The 23,044-nt window shown below is 45.6% G+C and overlaps 1 protein-coding gene across 1 annotated transcript; it reads left to right on the top strand.

Annotated features, from left to right (window-relative positions):
* Positions 1 to 725: 725 nt before the first annotated feature.
* On the top strand, positions 726 to 20,055 carry SLC6A1 (solute carrier family 6 member 1). The gene is made up of 14 exons (XM_007945810.1): positions 726 to 963; positions 1,609 to 1,740; positions 2,454 to 2,554; positions 3,827 to 3,936; positions 6,342 to 6,474; positions 9,997 to 10,131; positions 10,556 to 10,659; positions 10,955 to 11,079; positions 12,546 to 12,658; positions 13,232 to 13,363; positions 14,835 to 14,937; positions 16,149 to 16,249; positions 17,620 to 17,787; positions 19,951 to 20,055. The coding sequence occupies exons 1-14, from the start codon at positions 726 to 728 to the stop codon at positions 20,053 to 20,055; spliced, it is 1,800 nt and encodes a 599-aa protein (XP_007944001.1).
* The last annotated feature ends 2,989 nt before the right edge of the window (positions 20,056 to 23,044 follow it).

Here is a 23,044-nt window from a genome sequence, read left to right as displayed (position 1 = left end):
AACTCAAAGAATGTAATTAGTGTCACTGAATTGTACATGTAAACATTGTTGAATTGGTGTATGTGTTGATGTATGTATTTTCAACAACAGCAACAAAGTAGAGGGTGGAGCACAGAGGTTAAGAATTTTGCACAAAGTAACACAGCTCAAAAAAGATAAAGTGGAGATTTGACCAGAGTCAGTGCTCATCTGCCACCTGCAGCCAGGACACCTTCCAGTTGAGCTTCAGGCAAAGCACCTCTATTGCTTACCCTGGCCATGACTTTTATTGCCTCAGAGCATGAAGAATGTATTTGCATACTCAAATTCAAAGATGAGGAACCCTTAATATTTAACTTTGGAAGTTTGATGGCCTCATGTTTCTTCTCTGAACAGGAGCATAACAGAGGGCAAATAGCACAGACAGAGTTCTGGCTCATCCAGGAGATCAACACACCATCTCCTCACACTATGTCTTTGGAAACAAGAAGCAACTTCCTTACTCCAAGAGTAGGGGGTGGTGGGAGAAAGGGTCCCTTCTGGAGCCCTCAGTTTTTGAGTTTTTTTTTTTTTTTGTCATTTTGGGGCAAAACCAAGGCAATTCCAGGATTCTGTTGCCTTCTGGTCCTGTAACCCAGCTCTCTGTTCTCCTAGTGTGACCTTAAGCTACAAACCTGCTGTCCACGTGGACTGGGGCTGACATCTCACGTCCATCCACCAGGACACCTGTGTCCAGACTCCGAGACATGGCAACCAATGGCAGCAAGGTGGCTGATGGGCAGATCTCCACCGAGGTCAGCGAGGCCCCAGTGGCCAATGACAAGCCCAAAACCCTGGTGGTCAAGGTACAGAAGAAGGCGGCAGACCTTCCAGACCGGGACACATGGAAGGGCCGCTTTGATTTCCTTATGTCCTGTGTGGGCTACGCCATTGGCCTGGGCAACGTCTGGAGGTTCCCCTATCTCTGTGGGAAAAATGGCGGTGGTAGGTATCAGCCTGGCAACCTTCAACTGGTTCTGGACCCCACAGAGGAATATCCCACTTAGACGTTTGGTGGGGGTGACCATAGAGGGAAAGCCCCCATCCAAATGGAGCATCAGGCCCCATTTCTTGCTTCTTTTTGCACTTTTCCCAGATTTCCAAAGGGAAATGACTCAGTTGTGAAGGCATTGATGCCAAGTTCATGGCAACCCTATGTGTCAGAGTAGAACTGTGCTCTGCTGGGTTTTCTAGTGGCTGATTTTTCAGTAGATCACCAGAACCTTCTTATGAGTTGCTTCTGTATGGGTTCAAACCTCCAGCCTTCTGGTTAGCAGTGAGTGCCTCAACTGCACCACCCAGGGATTCCTACAAAGGGTGATTAGAAAAACCAAACCTGTTACTGTTGAATTGATTCTGACTCATGGTGACCCCAAGTGTAAAAAGGGAGTAGCCCTCAATGATTCTAAAAAATTCATCTCATTTCTTAAAATACAGGGGCATATTTTGTGCATAGCCTGTCTTTGGGGCTCAGTTTGGCTTTAAGTGCTGGATTTGAGGCAGGATATAAGGAAATCCTTGATGGGACCCCGGAAACCACAAGGTTTCTCCAAAGTCTTGCATCCATGAATATCTCTTTTCTCCCCCCAGGGGCCTTCCTGATCCCTTACTTCTTGACGCTCATCTTTGCGGGGGTCCCACTCTTCTTGCTGGAGTGCTCCCTAGGCCAGTACACATCCATTGGGGGCTTGGGGGTGTGGAAGCTGGCCCCCATGTTCAAGGGTAAGTCCATGGGCACACAGGTTCAGAGGGAAGCCTGTTGACCTCCAGGTTCAAGGGGAAGCCTCCTGGCCCCCAGGTTAGAGGGGAAGTCCACCAGCCCCCAGGTTTGAAGGTACGTTGGGATCCTGATGGCATTTCTGCCACAGATCCATGGGCCTCTGAACACCTCTGGCACCCCTGGAAATAGGGAGCCTTTTTGTTTACATCTGTGCAGGCTGGAGGCTGTTGCAAGGGGCCAAGTGACAGATGATGGTGACCAGAAACTAAGGCGTTGGTGGTGGAGGTGGGAGGAGGGGTCCATTCCAGAGTATTGGCCCCCATGCCCCTATCAGTCTGTCTTGTCAGCTCATTTCCAGTAAGGGCTAGGATCAGTTTTCTTTGCTTGCACCTAGAATCTTTCCTGGAATGCTCTCCCATGGACTCGTGAAGGATCATGTTAATGAACTTGAGTGCTTGAGCCCCACACTGCTGGGCCAGTCCCAGCCTCAGTCCTACCTCAGCTAGACTATGTTGGGCCCCGGACACAATCCTGGCTCCATTGTCAGATGGATGTGACCTTGGGCAAGTCACTACCTCTCTCTCAGCTTCTTTGTCTTCCAGATTGCCTGTCTCCAAGGTCCAGTGAGGTCATGGACATTGAAGAAATTTATGAAAATGATACCTAATCAGACAGTGATTGTCATGACACTGATGATGGTTTACCCCCCTCCCAGGTGTGGGCCTTGCTGCTGCTGTACTCTCCTTCTGGCTGAACATCTACTACATCGTCATCATCTCCTGGGCCATCTACTACCTGTATAATTCCTTCACCATGGTTAGTTGCCTTTGGCCCACACTCTCCAAAACGAACCTACTCAAACCCCCTTCTAACCACAGTGACTGCCATTCTGCTGAGCTGGGTGCTTCTCTAGGGTGAGCATAGTGGCCCTTCTCTCTCCAAAGCAGTCATAGCCACAGTAATGTGAGTACCTAGTAGGCACTGAGACAGGCACTGTGTCTGAGTTTAACATCTAATCTTCACAACACCCTCTAAGAGGGTATTTTTAGTCCCATTTTATATGGACCCAGACCTCCTGGGTTTGAATCCTAGCTCTACTGCACACCAGTTGTGTTGCCTTGGGAAAGAGCCATAACCTTTCTGAGCCTCTGTGCAACCTTTATAAAATGGGAACAAAAATTAAACCCACCTGTCTTAGTCTCCTAGAGCTGCCATCACAGAGTGCCATAAGTGGCTTTACAGAAGCAAAGTTTATTGTCTCACAGTTCTAGAAGCTAAAAATCCAAATCAGGGTTTCAGCCTTGTTGATTCCTTCTAAGGGCTCTGAGAGAGGAGCTGCCCCATGCCTCTCTCCTAGCTTTTAGTGGCTGTTGGCAGGCCTTGGTGTTCCTATCTGCTTGTAGGTGCATCTGGACATAGTGCCTTCCCCTTGTGTGTGACTCTGTTTCCATATCTGTCACCTCTTTTATAAGATACCAGTCAGAAGGGATTAGGAGTAGGACTAACCCTATCCTGGTATGACCTCATTTGATTTTAACTGATAACAAAAGAGAAACCCTACTTATATACAAGGTCACATTCACAGGTACAAGGGTTAGGGCTTCAATTATCTTTTTGAAGACACATTTAATCCATAACAATACCACACGAGGTTTTTGTGAGGATGAAGACATAAATATGTGTACAGTGCTTAGAGGCAAGGAACATGTACCGTGTTTGCTGTTGTCACCATTGTACAAGTAAGGAAATAGGATCAGAGAGCTGGAGTCTCTTACTCAAGGTCACATAGCTGAAATAGCCCCAGGAAGGACACATGAGACCATATGATGCAGCTTGAAACCATGGTTCTTGGAGTGAGGTCAGAGTTCAAATCTCAACTCTGACACTTAGTAGCTGTGTGATCTTGAGCTCTCTGATCTATTAAATGAGGATCATAGTACTACCTGCCTCCCTGAGCAGTTGGGAAGTGGAGGTAGATACTGGCTTTGAGAAGGCTCTGGGGTTGTGTGTGTGAATGGGAGTGTTGAGACTGCTGTTGCCAGCCCCCAGGGCTCAGTGGGGCTTATCTGTGTGGCTGTGTTCTTGCAGACTCTGCCATGGAAGCAATGTGACAACCCCTGGAACACAGACCGCTGTTTCTCCAACTATAGTATTGTCAACACTACCAATATGACCAGTGCCGTGGTGGAGTTTTGGGAGTGAGTAGAGGCCCAACCGTGAGTGGGTTGGGCTGGGGATGTATCCACTGAGACCAGCAGGAGAAGACAGGACAGGAATGAGTAATGGAAGAGTCTAATGAAGGGGCTGTTGGAGATGTTTGAGCAGAGTTAAGGCAGCCATAAAGGATGGTGATGCTGTTTTCTCCTGCAGGCCTGGAGGGGCTGGGAAGGGAGCTGTCCTGGAACACTGAAACAGCTAGGACCACTAGAGAAGGAGTCACTAGATAAAAGCTGTGGCCTTCAGTAAAGAAGCCCAGCTACAGACAAAGCCCTGGAACAGGGAGTATAAATAACTCTGGCCTCTCTCTTCTTGCCTTCCCATTTCCTGCCAGTGCCTCCCATTGGTCAAACCCAACTGGAAGCCAGAGGGCAAAGGAGGCAGTGATTCAGCCCTAGAGGTCAGCCTGTGGGGCACAGGGCAAGGAGAGCATGGTGGAGCGGAGACCTAGAGGGGGAAATGGAAAATAACTAGCGCAGGTGGCCAAGAAGCATTGCCAGCAGAGGCCAACAAACCCCCAATTCATCCTGAAAACCTGTCAACCTGCTGATAAACTCAGAGTCACTTGGAATAAATACTCACACATATGCAATACACACCACACACACACAGACACCCCTGCACATATGCTGTTCCCTTATAAATGGGAATCCCATACTATTCTGGCTGATCCTGCTCTTCAGCATCTCCCACATATGGCCTCCTCACATGATCAGGCTTTCCATTCATTCATTTGTCCAGTAAACATCTCTTGAGCACATACTGTGTACCAGTCTTACTATAAACTTAAATAAATATATAGGCAGTGGTAATGCTAGGTGATTGGTGCTAAAGAGGAAGATACAGGAAGCTGTGGGAGTCCCAAGGACCCACCTGGACCAGCCCAGGTAAGGAGGTGGCATCTAAGGGCAAAATATAATTTAGGGAGGACAGATGTTGGCAGAAGAAAGCAACCCAACCCACAGCCATTGACTCGATTCTGACTCATAGTGATCCTATAAGACAGAGTAGAACTGCCCTATAGGGATTCCAAGACTGTAAATCTTTATAGAAGCAGATGGCCTCATCTTGCTCCCATGGAACAGCTGGTAGGTTTTAACTACTGGCCTTTTGGTTAGCAGCCGCAGGCTTTAACCACTGCAACACCAGAGCAGATGTGAAGGCTTGGAGGCAGGTGAGAGGAGCAAGCCAGGTACCTATGAGTGGATAGAAAGTAGCTTAGTCTGATGAGGGTTTGTGGGGGTAGAGACTGTGGTCAGAGGGGAGACGAGAGGGGCCAGCTCTTGAACATCCTGAAGGTCAGCCTGTGTGTCTGAGCTTCGTTCTGAGAACAACAAGGAGTTATCCGTAGATTTTAAGCAGAGGTGCACATGATCAGATTTGCAATTTAGAACAATCCCTGGGGGCTGGTGTGGGGATAGAGGGGCCAGAGCAGAGACGAAGGCAGTGGTCCTCTAAGAAATGATTGCAGCACTACAGGTGAGCAATAATGCCATAATGATGACTGGACAGAGGCAGTGGCAGGTCCTGTTTGTGTGTTCTTTTTCTTTTTTTTTTTTGCTTTAAGGAATAGAATTTTATTTTCTCAGAGCCTGGAGGCTAAACGTCAAAATCAGGGTCTCAGCCATGTGGATTCCTTCCTTATTGGTAGCCTGCACCTTCCTTGGTTGTTAGGCATGTAGACAGTCCTCATATGGCGTCTATTCCCCTGTATATGTGTCTGTGTCTATTTTTTTTTTTTTTTTAACAGTTATTGTGGTTTGAGTGAAAGTTGACAGAGCAAATTGGTTTCCCATTCAACAACGTATACACGTTTAGTTTTGTGACATTGATTATAATCCCCTCAATGTAACAGCACTCCTCCCACTTCCTTCCTGAGTTCCCTATCTCCATTTGTTCATCCTTCTTGCCTTCTGAACTTTGTTTTTGAGCAAATCCTGCCCTTTTGGTCTTGAATGTATGGTTGATTGTTCTGAGGTGCACACGCTTTATGGGTGTTCTAGTTTACTTCATCACCCTGTCTATTGTTTGGCTGAGGTAGGTGTAGTTCCAGGTTTGAATGGTGCCTAAGGGCCACAGTCTTGGGGGTTCCTCCAGTCTTTATTAGACCAGTAAGTCTGGTCTTTTTTATGATTTTGAATTTTGTTCTTAAGTTTTCTCCCACTCTGTCCAAGAAAGTCCTCTTTTTTGATCTCTTACCCAAATTGCACTTTCTACCGATTAGTATAATGGGTCCCACAGTCCCTCTCCATCTCTTGAAATCACAGTGATTACAGTTAGCACAGCCACAGTGGGGATTATTGTCCATGCCCAAGTCTTGGGCATTTCCAGGTCACTCCAGCTCCCACAAACTCCAGTGACTTTCCTTCCTCCATCATTCAACCAGGCGCAACATGCATCAGATGACAGACGGGTTGGATAAGCCGGGTCAGATCCGCTGGCCACTGGCCATCACTCTGGCCATCGCCTGGATCCTTGTGTATTTCTGTATCTGGAAGGGTGTTGGCTGGACTGGAAAGGTAAGGGGTGTACACAGGAGATGGGAAGACACTGGTTGGGGGAGGGGTTTACAAAGGGATTTCTGCTCTGGGCAAGGACTCTACATCACACACACACACACACCATCCAACTTTTAGTTAAGCAGGTCCTTACATCACACTGTGCCTGAGTTTCCTTTCCTGTAAAATGGGAATAATAACATTACCTCTCTCTCAGGTGGTTGTAAAGATAAAAGGAAATAATGCTTGCTAGGTACTTATCATAGTGCTGGGCTCATAGTAAGTTCTGTAATATTCTACCAGGCCTGACAGAGCAAAAAAAAAAAAAAAAAAAAAACTCCAACCAATCTCACTGCCCTCGAGTCAATTCTGACTCATAGCAACCCCCTTTGGATATCCAAGGCGATAAATCTTTACAGAAGTAGATTTCCCAGTTTTTCTTCTGCCGAGTGGCTGGTGGGTTTGAACTTGAACTTCTTATTAGCAGTCAAGTGCCTTAGGCACTATGCCACCAGAGCTCCTTGACAGAGCAAAATAGAGAACAAATTTTGCTCAAGGACCATTGACCAAACTTTCCCTGAGTATCAACTCTTGTGCTAAGCCTTTCCTACGTGCTGAAAATGCAGACTCAGAAAGTTCACATCCCAACCTTTGAGGAACAACAGAGGTGGATAGGTTAAGTGTTAAATATTCACACTGTATTAAAACATCCCCAGGCCCAAATCCCTATTCACCAGCCACTGTCTATGTGACCTTGGGCAAAGCACTTCACCTCCCCGATATTCAGTTTTCTCCTATATAAAACAGACTGATGATTATGCTTGAGTCAGAATCAACTGGATGGCAGTGAGTTTAGTTACTGTTTTATTATGAGAATCAAATGAGATGGTAATTTTATACAGCACTTGACACAAAGCAAGCAGAGTTGTTTTTATTTTTATAATTGGCAAGTGTTGAGCAATGCTATGCTGGGTGTCTGGTCTGGGGACACATGGGGAGCCCATAAATCAGACTTAGGGACACTGGCTTCAGTCCTCATGGCTTTTGCCTTTCAAGCACCACCCCAGGAGTCTGGGGACAGAAGTTGGCTGAGTCTCTCACTGACCTTAAAGAAAATTCAGAGAAAGCAGGTGTGTTGTCTGAGGTCTTACATCAGAGATGGTATTTGAAATGAGTATGGCTAGAAGCAGGGGGCTGATACAAGGTTCTAAAAGAGGTAGTGGAAACAGAACCTTAATGAATTCCACACTAGGCATGGGCACAGCTAATGAAAAGCTGCCCTATCTAAGGTGGTAGAAACTTCACCCCCACCAGGTCCTTTGATCTGAGGCTGGTGTCAAAACATCTCTGATCTGTCCCTAGGACTAGAAAGACAGGAGGAGGGCATAGATATCTTCCAGCCCAACTTTAAGAAGCAGGAGAGTATAGAATGTAAGAGATTTGGAAGAGAAAGAAAACTGAATTTGAATCTCAGTCCTCCAATTCCTAGCTGTGTGTGCTTGAGCAAGTCACTTGACTCTCTGAACCTCAGTCTTCTCGTCTGTCTAATGGACACAATAAGTTTACCTTACGGGTTTGTTATGAAAATCAAAGGGGATAATCCATGAAAGTGCTTAGTATATGCCTGGTACATAGTTGACATGCAATACAGGGTATCTGTTGTAATCATTTTAGGGTGTTATCTAGAGTTCCTGCTACATTAGGAGACTGATCACTTCTTGGGGACAGAGTAGGGCCCCTCTCATTGCATCTTTTGAGTGAGTCATACAATCTATCAGCAAACTTTCATTGAGCAACTACTGGGTACCTCAGTCCATGCTGAACGTGGAAGATACAGGGAAATATAAGACACAGCATTAAACTTATAATATAAGACCTGTATTAAACTTATTGTATGCCCTTATGTGAACAACTTTCTGAGTAGCAAAGATGATTGCTCCCATTTTCCAGATGAAAAAAAGCAAGGCTCAAAGAGGGTAAGAAATTAACTCAAAGTCATATAACTTGTAGATGACCCAGATGGCTTTAAACTCCCTTTTCTTAATCCCAAGTACAGTGAGTCTTCTGGAAATCATGGCTGCATATCCTAATCCTAAGGAAACTCAGAGTCAAGTGGGGGAGATGAAGCTAATCCAGAGAACAATTCATGCTGGGTCACATTAAACTCTGTGACACTAAGGTTATTGAACCTGGAAATTTCTCCTTCATAATACTGAGCAAAGAAAGGCAATGTCAGGCATTTAAAGCAGTCTTTTACTAATCAGTTTGGCAAAAAATACTTCTAAAAATAAGTAGACTTAATGCTGGCACCTGTGCAGTGAAGGTCCCCACCTGTAATGCCAGAGGAAGTCCAAATTTTGGAAAGTAATTAGGCAGTGTCAATCAACTGCTTTTAAGTTTATTCCTTTTTGCTGAAAAATTTCACTTCTGGAAAATTGTCCCAAAAACAGAATAACAATTTTGTGGATAAATATTTATGTACAAGAATGTCCAATGTAATATCATTTAGATTTACATAAAATTGGAAGTACCCTAAATGGGTAACAATAGGGAATGTCTGGAAAAAGATGGAGCCTTCTGAGGGACTATTTTGTATAATTAAAAATCATATTTTTAATGACACAGTAGAGCAATGTTTAACAAACAAAGCAAACAAAAAATTATAGTGTGTTTTTTAACTTGAAGCATGTAAAATGAAAAGTAACAAAATTACATAATTTGAGCCTCATTTTGTAAAAAAAAAAAAAAAAAAAGTGGTCCTCTATGCAAAGGAAGTCTCAAAAGAAGTAATGTTAATATTCAAACATTTATTTATTCATCCAACAATTGAAAAAAGCCTCAGACCCTTTGCCACAGAGTTAATTCTAACTCATAGTGACCACATGTGTTACAGAGTAGAACTGCTCCATAGCATTTTCTTGGGTATAAATTTTAGGGACCCAGTTCTCAGGCCTTTGTTTCATGAAGCTGCTGGATGGGTTCTAAATAGATCTTTGTTCTGCAGTGCTGATGTGTGGGTTTGAACCACCAACCATTAGGTTAGCAGCCAATCATGAACAGCTTGTGCCACCCAGGAACCTTATTCCTCCAACATCCAACGTTTGCCGTCTACTATGTACCATGGACTGTTCTAAGCACGAGGAGTGTGAAAAAGACAACCTCTGTCCCTCATGTAACTTACTTTCTCTGGGCTGAATGGGATTTTAATTGTGTGTGTATGCATTCATATTTACTTTTTAATTTTTTCTATCACCACATATATTACTTGGATAATTTAGCACAGATTTTTAAAAAAGAAAAAAAAAAATAGGAGGGAATAAGGGAAAAGGAAAAATCAGGTGCTGAACTGGTTGGTTCAGATTCCAACTAGAGACTTCAGAGAAGTGGCCAATCAGAGTAGGCTGGGGAAATCCAGGTAGGCTTTCCGGAGAAAGGAGACCTGGAACTAAGCCCAGAGTGATAAGGGATGGATGTGGTAAAGTGGGGGAAGAAGAAATAAGGGTATTTTGGAGGGGGTGACCCCATCACCTACTTTCCTCCCAGGTGGTCTACTTCTCTGCCACGTATCCCTACATCATGCTGATAATCCTGTTCTTCCGTGGAGTGACGCTGCCAGGGGCCAAGGAAGGCATCCTCTTCTACATTACACCCAACTTCCGCAAGCTGTCGGACTCTGAGGTGAGCTGCCCTGTCAGGCTCTGGGCCTTGGAGGGTTCTGGAGGGGTAAGAGCAAAGCTGACTCCTGAGCTACCCCCGACCAGCTTTGTGGTTCAGGACAACTACCTGAGGCCATTCTTCCTGTATAAACGGAGGTTGTTGCTAGGTAGAACTGTTTGTTGTTGTTGTTGTTATGTGCCATTGAGTCAGACCTGACTCATAGCGACCCCTCCTTGGTTTTCCAAGGCAGTATCCCTACGGCAGTAGATTGCCCCATCTTCCTTCCGAGGAGTAGCTGGTGGGTTTGAACTGCCAGCCTTCTCCTTAGCAGTCAAGTGCCTTAGGCATTACGCTACCAGGTAGAACTGGTTAGTCCATGTAAACAGACCTGGGGATTTATTGCTATGATTATTATTTAGACTATTTTTGAAAATTCTGTCCACAGGTGTGGCTGGATGCAGCTACCCAGATCTTCTTCTCCTATGGCCTGGGCCTCGGATCCCTGATTGCTCTTGGAAGCTACAACTCCTTCCACAACAATGTCTACAGGTGGGAGAGACCACCTGGCCTCCTGGCCATGCCCTTTTGAGGCCACACCCCTTGACCACACCTCCTCTGTTTTTTCTCCTCTATTCTGTCCCCTTTGGGCACTTTGCCCTCTCAGTTGAATGCTTCCCTGAGCCAACCCCACTTGGTCACTCCTGATTCTACCCCTTCTTTGACCTGATTCTCCTGGCTCTGCCTTCCTCTGGCCTTACTTCTCAGGCATGCCTTTCTGGGGCCACCCCTGCCCTGTAGCCTAGTCCCCGCTGCTCTCCCTGACTCCTGCTGTTGCTCCCTCCAGGGACTCCATCATCGTCTGCTGCATCAATTCGTGCACCAGCATGTTTGCAGGATTTGTCATTTTCTCCATCGTGGGGTTCATGGCGCATGTCACCAAGAGGTCCATTGCTGATGTGGCAGCCTCAGGTCAGCACTGCACCATAGGGCCCAGGGCTCCTGGGGAGGGGGAATGAACTGGGCTAGCATTTATGTTGTCATCATCACCACCATGACACAGGTATTTACCCTTAGGACTCGATGGCAGTGGGTTTGGTTTTGGTGTGACATGGTAGGCAATGCTTTCAGCATTTTACAAAGACTGTAGCACTGACTATTCCCAGCACTATGAGTAGATGCTATTGTTACACTCATACCATAAATAAGGAAATTGAGGCTCCCCAAAGTAACCTGCACACAGTCATTGATCCAGATATGAAGTGTAACTCCTAGGCCTGGGTTCTTAACCTCCTATCCATGCTGCTACCTCTAGCAACATTCTTAACTTTTTGAGGAGAAATCTCAGTCTTAACCCTGTGGTGTAAGCTTTGGTCCAACTCAGACTTGGTCACCTAGTGTGCAAAGGTTTCCCATACTCTCATATAGCCCACAGGCCCTAGGAAAACCCCTGGCAATTGCACCCCCTTCACTACCCAGCCAGAAAAGCAGCAAATATGGCAGACCCACTCTCTACACAGCACATCCCTGAGGCTCAGACTGTCTGTGCACATGGCAGGGTGCTGAGGCTCAGGGAGGTAATGCCACTTGTCTCCTTCCCCCACAGAGAATTGGTTGTGTGGAAAGGAACTTTCTCCACTGAGGTTGTAACTTTACCTTACAAGGGAGGCCCATATCTCACTTCTCTGAAATCCCCTAAACCAGAAAGAACCAAACCAACTGCGATTTGATTCTGACTCAGCAACCCCCATTGGGTGTCCAGGGCTATAAATCTTTGTGGAAGTAGATTGCCTCATCTTCCTCCTGTGGAGCAGCTGGTAGGTCTGAACCACTGACCTTCTGGTTAGCAGCCAAATGTCTTATCCACTACACCACCAGAGTTCCTTCTGAAATCCCCCAATCACCCCTTTTCCAGAGCTAGACCCTTTCCTTCTTCCAAGGTTTCTCCAGAACACTTGGACCCCTCCTGCAGATACCTCAAACACACTTGTCCACAGAAGACCTCCTCAAGTCTTCTCCTCTTGTGCTCTCATTGCAGTCACAGGTTCCCCCACCCAGTGCCCAGGCCAGAAACCTCATTGTTGCCCTGGACTCTTCCTTTACTTGCATCCTACAGGCCAGCCAACCCCAGGACCTGCCCATGCTACCTCCTGACTATCTCTCCATCTGGTCACTTCTCTGCACACCCACTGCCAGCATCCTGGCCAGGCCTCCCTAGTCCCTTATTGGATGATGGCTACTGTTCCTCCCTGATCTTCCTGCCTCTGGACCCACACCCTCCATCCTATCTTCCCTAAGTCTGTTTCCTCATCTAGAAAGGGGGACTGACAAACCTTTCCCCAAAATTTTATTCTGCAAATTAAATGAACTAAAACTTAGAGAGTGGGTGGTAGGATGTAGGTGCTCAAAATGCTCCTTTTTTGCCCTTTCCTCCACAGGTCCTGGACTAGCGTTCCTGGCGTACCCAGAGGCAGTGACCCAGTTGCCCATCTCACCCCTCTGGGCCATCCTCTTCTTCTCCATGCTGCTGATGTTGGGCATTGACAGCCAGGTGAGGACCCTGCCTGATACCTGAGGGAGCCCTCCCCTCAGCCTCCTCTGTCTGGGAGCTAGCAGATTGAAGAGGCCTTAGGGAACTCTGGTGGCATAGTGCCTAAGGCATTTGACTGCTAACCAGAAGCCTGGCAGTTCAAACCCACCAGCCACTCCTTGGAAGGAAGATTGGGCAATCTACTTCTGTAGGATACCTCCTCGGAAACCCAAGGAGAGGTCGCCATGAGTTGGATATGACTCAATGGCAGTGAGTTTGGTTTTTTTCTGGCTTAGGCCCCTAAGATGGCCAAATGTTTCAGACCATTAGAATGTTACACCACATGAAATTTCAGAGAATAATAGCTCAGCCACAGTCCCCATTTCCAGATGAGAAAACTTATGTACAGAGGAAAAGGGTCTTTTTTGAGGTCACAGCCAAGTCAGAGGCAGCATTAGGCATGGATCTTGGGGTTCTCTTACCCCTGCTGTCCACACACTGCCAGATCTCTTCTATCTTCCCCTGGAGGGACATGTTTTGGGTGGGGTAGGGCTTGGAGCTGTTCCAATTCTTGATCTCTTTTCACCCCTGAAGTTCTGCACTGTGGAGGGCTTCATCACAGCCCTGGTGGACGAATACCCCAGGCTCCTTCGCAACCGTAGGGAGCTCTTCATTGCTGCTGTCTGTGTCATCTCCTACCTGATTGGCCTCTCTAACATCACCCAGGTAAGCACAGTCAGCACCTGGTACACCCCTGATATTGCCCTGGGGCAATCTCTAGATCTTTTTTTCCCTAGCTCTGTCCTATCAAGGCCTAGGTATGCAGCAGTGAAACAGACAGGGTCCCAGGCTGGCAGGAGGCACAGACATTGAGCTAAAATTGTAGTTCAGAGGTAGGGAATGTAGCACCTAAGTCAGCCTGAGGCATCAGGGAGTGCTTCCTGGAAGAAGGAATGCAGGAACTGAGATGTGAAAGTCTCAGAATTACCCAGGGAGTCACATTGAAGTTGGGACTTGGATGTTGGCACTGTCTATACCTTTTATTCCCACTTTGCTTTTACTATCAATATTCGTGATCGCCAGGCCCTGAGGATATACTGATAGATAAGAAATGGTTTCTGCATTCAAAGGTTTCCTAGTCCAGTCAGAAGAGAGAGAAATAACTTATGGATTGTACAACAAATGTAAATGACTAAGATGCCATGAGCTCAGCTTTGTAGGTCTGATTTATGATCCACAAAACCAGCCCAGGTCCAAATACAGTTCTGATTTAGAGTTATTGAACATTCATTAATTCATTAATTCATTCAATAAGTAATTACTGAACACCTACTATGCATGGCATGATGCTGGATACTAGAAATTCAGCAATCAGCATTGACAGACATGGTATCTGTTTTCTCACAGCTTACCTATTGGTGGACAAGACTAATATACAAATTAGATCATTTCAGAGAGTGTTAAGTACCATGAAGAAAAGAGGACAGTGGGATAGAGAATGCCTGGTTGGAGCAGGAGGGACATGACTTTAGAAAGGGTAATCCTGGAAGTCTGTCGGAGGAGGTGACAGTGCTCTGATACTCAAATGATGAGGAAGAGCCAGTTAGGGGAAAGGTCTGGGAAGAAAGCACAGCAGGTGCGATGGAAGTGGTCAGTGTGAGGAGGAGAAAAGAGGGCAGTGTGGCTGTGTAGAGGGAGCAAGGAAGTGGACAGGGGATGAAGAATTGGTTCATACAGGACCTTGCAAGCCAAGGCATTTGGATTTTATTATCTATCTGTCTGTTTGCCTGTCTATCTATCATCTCTTCATCAATAAATTGTATTATTGTTTTATTTAAGACATTCAAAAGTTTTGAGCAAGAGAGATTCATGACTGATTTATGTTGTGGAAAGATAGCTCTGATGGCCATATCTAGGGATAAGAGTTTAGCCGCCATCAACTCCTCTGTCTGCCCTCCAGCCTTATCAGAAATGGGGAGTCTCTTCCACACAGATGTTTTCTTCTCAACCCCTAGAGAGTAAAAGCCTCTAACGGTAACAAAGTCCTGCATGATTCTTCTAATCTAACCTCAAGCCTTCTTGCTGCAATGTAGTCTAATCCCAATTTCGTGAGACTCCAAAGCCCATGTTGACTGTGAACTGAATGCACTGGACCCCGGGGGGAAGGGACCTTCTCTCACCACCTTTTCTCTTGCAGGGGGGCATCTATGTCTTCAAACTTTTTGATTACTACTCTGCGAGTGGCATGAGCCTGCTGTTCCTCGTGTTCTTTGAATGTGTCTCCATTTCCTGGTTTTACGGTGAGCACCAGTCTCTTCTCTCTTATTCATTCTTTCCACCCACCCATCCACCCTTCCATCATCATTCAAGAAATATAACTTGATTGCCAGCCTCTTCCACATATTATTCAGCCCTCACAATTCAATGAGATTGGCACAAGAGGTTTCCATGTTTAGAAGATACCATAAAAAGCTTGTTAAATAGATTCACTAACAATGGGAAGCAAAATTTCAAAAAAGGTTTGTTGAGGTTTTATCTAGACAAATGATGCCCAAACGATCTTTAAATGTTTAAAGTTATGTATTTAACAATGGCTAAGTGCTTGGCTGCTAACTGAAAGTTTGGCAGTTTGAACCCACAAAGGCTCCATAGGAGAAAGACTTGGGGATCCAATCCCATAAAGATTACAGCTCAGAAAACCTTATGAGGCAGTTCTACTCTGTCCCATACAGTTACTGTGAGTTGAAAATCAACTCAATGGCACTTAATAACAACATTTAATAGATATTTAAGCTATAATTAGAAGGATATCCTGTCTTAGAACAAAGAATCAAGGAAACATTAATTTTATTGATTTTGTGCCATGTTTTTCAACAAAACTGTAAAATAGTAAAAAGAGAGTCTTCACTGAATTTTTGAATGTCACAGTCAGACCATATTTTGAAATAAATTTTCTCTAGGGCCTCTGTCAGTCCTTGATATTCAATGTATCCTCTTTGATGCACCTGCTATCTCACCGTCCTTGAGAATTTTCCCTTCTTCACTCTCTGACTGGTGGGTTTTCAAGCAGTTCCCCAAAGTCACTCTCATGAACGTCATAAAAATCCTACATTTTCTCCAAGGTTTTCAGTTCTTCTTTGCAAGCTACTACAGTTGTTCATAGCATCAGATCAGTAAAGAAAAAGTGTCCCTCCCCAACAAAGTCTTTGAAGGAATGGCTGGGAACAATGTTGAGTGGAGAGGGACATTTGAGTGGGAACACATTTTGTGAGTGGTAGGTAGTTGCACATTAAGGTAACTTGCTTTCCTACATAATCCCCTTGCTGTGGGGATTTGGTTATTGAATACTTAGTTAATGTGAATATTAGTCACAGGTTATAAAGAAATTGAGGCTCATAGAGGTTAGCTGACTTGCCCATGGTCATACTTCAAGAAAGTAGCAGATCTGAGTTTTGAAAATGTAGTCTCCACAACTCAGCCATCCTTCCTGCTCTCATTCTGAATGTCACAGGTGTCAACCGATTCTATGACAACATCCAAGAGATGGTTGGCTCCAGGCCCTGCATCTGGTGGAAACTCTGCTGGTCCTTCTTCACCCCAATCATTGTGGCGGTAAGGGCAAGGCCCTCTTAGGATGAGGCTACACCAGGCCCTGGGGTGACTCAGGTCCAGGGAGAAAGTTCTGAAGGCAAAGGCAGGTGGAAGAAGTACCAGAGCCCCCCTGTTCTCTAGTAATACTACACTCTGCCATTTGTTGAGCATCTACTCTGTGCCCTGGATGGTACCAGACATATTGCATTATCCTTACAAACCCCAAAAACTAAGCATTGTTGTCCCTACTTCACTGCAGAGGAAACTGGAGCTCGCCCAGCTAGCATCACCTAGCTGGTGAGTGACAAAGCTAGAATTCAAACCAGGTATGCCTAGTCTCACTTTGAGGCATCTCATTCTCAGTGTCCCTCATTCCCTCCCACAAGTGGGAGCTGAGACATGGGCAGTCCTGGAAGCAGGCCACCCAAGGTCCCTTCAGTGGAGGCTTCGCTACTGCAAATATTGTGCCCTGCATAGGGGCATCCAGCCCATGGGGGAGTGGGGTTGACATCCAACCCTTGTTCTGTTTGTGAAGCTGGTTAACTTGGAGGAATAACCTTTTGCTATTGGTCTTTCCAGAGAAGGTACCTTTTTCTATTGTTCTTCCCAGATGGGTGCCCTTTTCTATTGGTCCTCCAACAGGGGGCATCTTTTTCTGTTGGTCCTCCTGAAGGGGGTATCTTTTTCTATTGGCCATCCCACAGGGGGCATCTTTTTCTGTTGGTCCTCTCAGAGGGGGTACCTTTTCTACTGGTCCTCCAAGAGAGGACATCTTTTTCTATCAGTACTCCTGGAGGATGTACCCTTTTCTATTGGTCATCCAAGAAGGGGTGCCCCTTTCTCTTGGTTCTCCCACATCGGGCACCTTGTTCTATTGGTCTTCTCATAAGGGGTGCCCTTTTCTATAGGTCATCCAAGGGGGGTGGTTTTTTTCTATTGGTCCTCTCAAAGGGGATATCCTTTTCTATTGGTCCTCTCATGGGGGCCATCTTTTTCTATTGGTCCTCTCACAGGGGGCATCTTTCCCTAGTGGTCCTCCAGGAGGGGGTATGTTTTTCATTCATCCTCTCACAAGGGGCATTTTTTTCTATTGGACATCCCAGAGGGGTTGCCCATTTCTGTTCATCCTGTCAGGAGGAGTGTCCTTTTCTATTGGTCCTCCCACAGGGGCGTCTTTTTCTCTTATGCACAAAGACACCCCATGTACTAGCAATAGCCTTGGGTGAGGAATTCCCCAAGAGAATGGGCCCTTGTGAGAGTCATCCTTGAGGTCAGCCTTGGAAGACATTGGGCCTCTTGGCTTCAGGATTTCATGGAGGTGCCTTGGTTGTCCAGTCTGGTGACTGACTACCCCTCAACCCCATTTCCATTTCCTCTCTTCTATCCCACAGGGTGTGTTCATTTTCAGTGCTGTGCAGATGACTCCTCTCACCATGGGAAGCTATGTTTTCCCCAAGTGGGGCCAGGGTGTGGGATGGCTCATGGCCTTGTCTTCCATGGTCCTCATCCCTGGGTACATGGCTTACATGTTCCTCACCTTAAAGGGATCCCTGAAACAGGTAAGTCCCTCTTCCATCCTCCAGAGCTTTCTGTCATTCACATTGCTAGGCTTCTTCCTCACTGTGCTGGGCACAGCTCCTATGCTCACTCTTGGAGGTCACAGTCTAGTTGAGGTAACAGACAAATCGATATCGAATAACAATAGAATGTTAGAGGTGTCATAATGGGGGTAAGCTAGAGCGCTATGGAAGCCAGTAAAAGGAGCCTTCAGCCCTATCTGGGTTAGGAGACATTGAGAAGGCTTCCTAGAGGAAGAGATAGCTAAGGAAAGATCTGAGGATGGACCAGAGTTAAATGTGGAAGCAGAAGGAATGTTCCTGGAAGAAAGAAGATCGTGTGCAAAGGTCCAGAGGTATAAACTGCATTTGGTGAACTGAGGGGAGATGAACGTGGCTGGAGGTGAGAGTGAGGAGGGTGTAGGAGTGATAAGAGATGAGGTTAGGAATGTTAGAAGCTCAATTCAGATCCTGAAGATCTTTGAAAATCAGAATAAGAATGTTCCTGAGGACAATGGGGAACCACTGAAAGATTTTAAGCAGAAGGTTTATCGGGATCAGATTGTAGAGAATTTACTCTAGATCTCATTTGCGGCCCTGAAAAAGAGAAGAATGGCCTTGCTCACAGGAAAGGCAAAGCCTGCCCCAGCATGGGCCCTCCAAACACATGCTAAGTCCACATTGTTGTTGTTGTTGTTATGTGATATCGAGTCAGACCCATCTCATAGTGACCCCACCTTGGGTTTTTGGGGTAGTATCACTATAGAAGTAGATTGCCCCATCTTCCTTCTGAGGAGTGGCTGGTGGGTTTGAACCACCAGCCTTCTGGTTAGCAGTCAAGTGCCTTGGGCACTATGCTGCCAGAGTGCCACATTGGCTTGTTGTTAATTGCACTCAAGTCTTGAATGAAATAAATTAGTGCTGGAGGTACCCAAGTAAAAGAGGACTATTGGGGAAGTGTAGGCTGAGAAGATTTCACTGAGGAAGGCCCATATCTGTGCTTCTCCACCTTATTTCCCACCAAGATGTATCTGACAGACCTACGCAGAGTCAGCAGCGGGAGCTCTAGTGTCTGTTGCATGGGAAAGGTGGGCTGTGGGTGTGTGTTGAACCTGTGGCTTCCTTCACGGGTGGAAGGGAAGCTGCTTTCCCAATTCACACAGAAAGTTATTTACAGAGAGCTAGTAACCCTCTCTTCCAACTCCAGGCCTAAAGCTTTCTGTTTTCCAAGATCTGCTGCTGAGCCTCAAAAGGCAGTCAGGTCTTAGAGTGGCTGGGGATGGAAGCTTTGTAGAAGAGCACACAACCTGTGCAAAGGTTGGTGGGAAAGGGCAGACATATTTGAGGACAGCACATTATCTGATGAGGCAGGAAGCAAAGGATGTATATATATTGAATGTTCTCATCCATTCAGTAAATATGGATTGAGTACGTACTTTGTGTGTTGTTTGCTGGGGACACGGTCATGAACACACTAGGCAAAAAGCCCACCTTCATGAAATTTACGTTCTAGTAGAGAAAGATCAACAATTAACAAAATAAAAACATTAGATGGAGAAAATAAAGCAGGAAGAAGGTTTAGGGGGCAAGGTGGGGCCTAACTGAGAAAGTAACATTTGAACAAAGACAGAAGAAAGTAGAGAGTGAGGTATGTAACTATCTGAAGGAAGGATGTGGCAGGCTGAGGGCCCAACAAATGCAAAAGCCCAGAGGCAGGAGCATGCCTGGTGTATTTGAGGAGCAATGTGGAGGCCAGTGTAGCTGTAGTAGAGTGAAGTGGAGGGAAGGAGGACATTGAGTTCTGACAGGTGACGGGGCCAGATCATGTAGGGCCTAGTAGGACTTTGATATTTATAACTGGTGAAAATGGGAGCCATTGTTGGGTCCTAAGAAGTAGAAGGACATGATCTGATGTTGGTTTTAACAGAGCTGCTGCATTGAGAGTAGAAGAAGGGGTGAATGGCAAGAATGGAAGCAAGGGTGGGGCAGTTATTCTGCAGTAATCAGAGAGGAGATGTAGCATGGACTGGGAGGGAGAGTGGAGGGTGTGGAGATGTGGCCAGAGTCCTGGTGTCATGTGAAGGCAAAGCAGACAGGTTGACCTTGAAGGACAGAACTGCCAGTTCTCACTTTTCCAGCCCGAATTTTTCTCCCACATGCCCATAGCGCATCCAGGTCATGATCCAGCCCAGTGAAGACATCATGCGCCCTGAGAATGGTCCAGAGCAGCCCCAGGCCAGTGGCTCAGCCAGCAAAGAGGCTTACATCTAGGGGTGTGGGGTCATGTGGACCTGACACTCTCACCAACCCCCATCTGGCTGAGCAGGACAACCACTTGATGTCTGAAGATACCATCTATCTCAACCTACCTCAAGTGGCAAATCCAGACACCATCACCATGCAGAGAGGGGAGGTGGGGGACCGTCAAGCCCCTGGGTGGGCCCCACAGTGGGCAAAGATTCTGGTGACTTCGGCAGCCTGCTGGCTGGTAACCTTTTAAATCCAGGCCCCAGAAGCATCCAGAAGTCTGAGTGTGTAACTGCCATGATAGGTCATTTCCATTCCACCAGCGAGTGCCGCAATGCGGTCTTCACTCCTGATTTTTAGTCATATTCCTGACTGTTCTCTTAATACTGAAACCCTTGACTGTTATCTCGGACTTTGCAGGAGTTGGGTCCTGTCAGAACGCTGCTTCATACCCATAAAAAGGGCATTTTGTACAATGGGCATTTCCAGGGAGAGCTCACTCTAAGTAACAGGGAGTCAGCATAACTCTTACTTTTACTTTTGGGGTTTATCCTTCCCAAGGCAGCTCAACACAACAACCCCCAAAAGACGTCAGTCCTTATTCCCAGGTCTGCCTCCCAAGCAATCTGCACAGCTTCGTTCTTTCCCTGCCACCTAACTGAGCCGGCATCGCTGCAGCTAAGCTTCCCTGTAGGTGCCTCACCGGGCCAGACTAATTGGAACTGGCCCAACAGCAATCATTCCTGAGGGGTCTTGCACGCTGGAAAATGGCCATAAGCACAATTGATGTTTTTATTGCCATCCTAGGGGGCCTAAGATTCAGCTGGAGGCTTCCTAATCAGGGCCTCCACTTTCTCTTAAGCAGTCCAGTTTTACAGAGCACAAAACAGCTGCAGAGGAAACCAAGTTGAAAGGTCTATCCAAAAGTTGAGACAGAGCCAATTATCTTTTGTCTCCTTTAACTATTTCCCTTACCACCACCCTGTTTCAAGCTGCTGCCTCCATACCTTCCCTGAAATTCCTCAGCAGAAATCTCCTCCTCACTGCCACTAAAATCAACCCAGCCCACAACCTGAGGAGCTAGTGTTAATCCAGAGACCTCCCATCCCAAAGTGCTTCCGAGATTAAAACTGCTTCACTGGGGAGCAGTGTTTGTTCCTTTCCAGAACTGGGCTCCGTGGAGGTAGTGATGGCAGCAAATCAAGTGAAGGCAGTTCATGCAAGCTCCAGGAACTCAGCATTTCCCATTTGCCAGGAGGATGGGTTCCCATGTAGCAAATTGTATGTTGTGCCCCGTAGCTCCTTAGCTAGTTTGCTCACAAACTGTGTTTTATGACTAATCCTTAATAACTATGGTAAATAACTGTGACTGTGGGTTTTTTAAATCTCTTGTCATTCTCATCCAAAAGGATGAGAACCAGCATACCAGTTCTTGCAATAAGGTATTATCCTCAGAATATTAAGCACATTATTGTAGAGAAGAAAAAAAAAAACAGTACATGTATACATATAGAAATGCACATACACGCACATTTATTCTCAAGCGTGGCACATAGGGTCTCCTTTGATATTGTGTAGGAAACCTAAACCTTTTCCTGAGGTCATCTGTAAAATATTCTCATTGCTAAGGCACCCCAAATGCCATCTGGTGGATCCTTTATCAAAATGCAGACTTGTAAAATCATAGGGTTTAGAATGAAAAGAAGACCTTCACTGTGCCCCATGGTCTGCCCCCATTACGTATGTGAATTCCTTTAGAAGAAGGGCAGGAAAACTTCTTTTTCTTTGTTCTTCAATGTGAAACTGAGACGAAGTTGTTCTAAGACAAACACAGTGTATCTCATGTTTGTAAGCAATTCTAAGTGAGATGTTTGGCAAGAAATCCCTTAACTGATTTCAACCCAAACTTACCTTCTACAGCACAATATTAACTGTTGTTCAATTACTGTGAGAACTGTGAATATGTGTATCTTTTTTAGTATTTGCCCTGGGCGGGGGGAAAGATATTGTATTATCATATATGCTTTTTTTTTTTTTTTTTGCAATAAGGATTTATTCTCAGAACACCAAGTAAATTTATCTCTATATAAAAATATATATGTAATATATACATATTCAAACTATATACAGAGCTTGTTTTAAAAATTACAGCATTATTTAGTAAAATTATCTGTTCTATGGACCAAATGTAAAATATTTATAAATGAAGATGCAATTTAAATGTCTATAAATGGTGTCATAACTAGAGCACGGGTGTTATGTAAGTTTCTAAGAATTTAGAGCAAAAATAATAAAGATTCTATGATATACAGTTTAAGACTTTCAGTTCTTTGGAGAGGGGACACATTGGTCTGTTTCATCAGAACAACAAAACATCCACTTTTTTTTTTTTTTTTTCCTAACAGGAAGAGAGAGCTTTGGGCTCAAAGATCTACCAAGATAGGCTGAGTTTCCCAAAATCTTGGGAATGAATAGGTCAAAAATGACTGAGCTGCACATTATTGTTGTTGCTGGCTGTTGTGCAGTTAGCTCCTGAGTCATGAAGACCTCATATACATCTGGATTGGACTGTTGTGCTCCATAGGGTTATCACTGGCTGATTTTCAGAAGTAAATCATCAGGCTTTTCTTCCTACTCTTCTCTTAGTCTGGCAGCTCTATTGAAACCTGTTCACATCATAGCAGCATGCAAGCCTCCGCTGACAGATGGGTGGTGGCTGTTCATGAGCTGTATTGACCAGGAATTGAACCAGTCTTCCACACAGGAGTTGAGAATTCAACCCTGAACCACCACTGCCCCTCATGAGCTACATAAAACCCAAACCCACTGCCGTAGGGTTGATTCCAACTCATAGCTATCCTGTAGGACAGTGTAGAATTGCTCCATAGGGTAAGGCTGTAAATATTTACAGAAGCAGACTGTCACATCTTTCTCCCACAGAGTGGCTGGTGGGTTTGAACAGCCAGCCTTACGGTTAGCTACTAAGTGTTTAACTATTGCACCACCATGTCTC

Source organism: Orycteropus afer, unplaced genomic scaffold (genome assembly GCF_000298275.1).
Source record: "Orycteropus afer afer isolate SDZICR_OR568_19922 unplaced genomic scaffold, OryAfe1.0 scaffold00144, whole genome shotgun sequence".
NCBI lineage: Eukaryota > Metazoa > Chordata > Mammalia > Tubulidentata > Orycteropodidae > Orycteropus > Orycteropus afer.
Note: the sequence above shows the minus strand (reverse complement) of the source record. Positions and strands in the feature narration are given on the sequence as shown.

What these genes read in the sequence shown, in the direction of transcription:
- SLC6A1 (XM_007945810.1), top strand. Translation starts at nt 726, where the DNA reads ATGGCAACCAATGGCAGCAAGGTGGCTGATGGGCAGATCTCCACCGAG. An exon ending in GCTGGCCCCCATGTTCAAGG is followed by an intron (nt 1,741 to 2,453) that starts GTAAGTCCATGG and finishes CCCCCCTCCCAG; the next exon opens with GTGTGGGCCTTGCTGCTGCT. An exon ending in TGCTGATGTGGCAGCCTCAG is followed by an intron (nt 11,080 to 12,545) that starts GTCAGCACTGCA and finishes TTTCCTCCACAG; the next exon opens with GTCCTGGACTAGCGTTCCTG.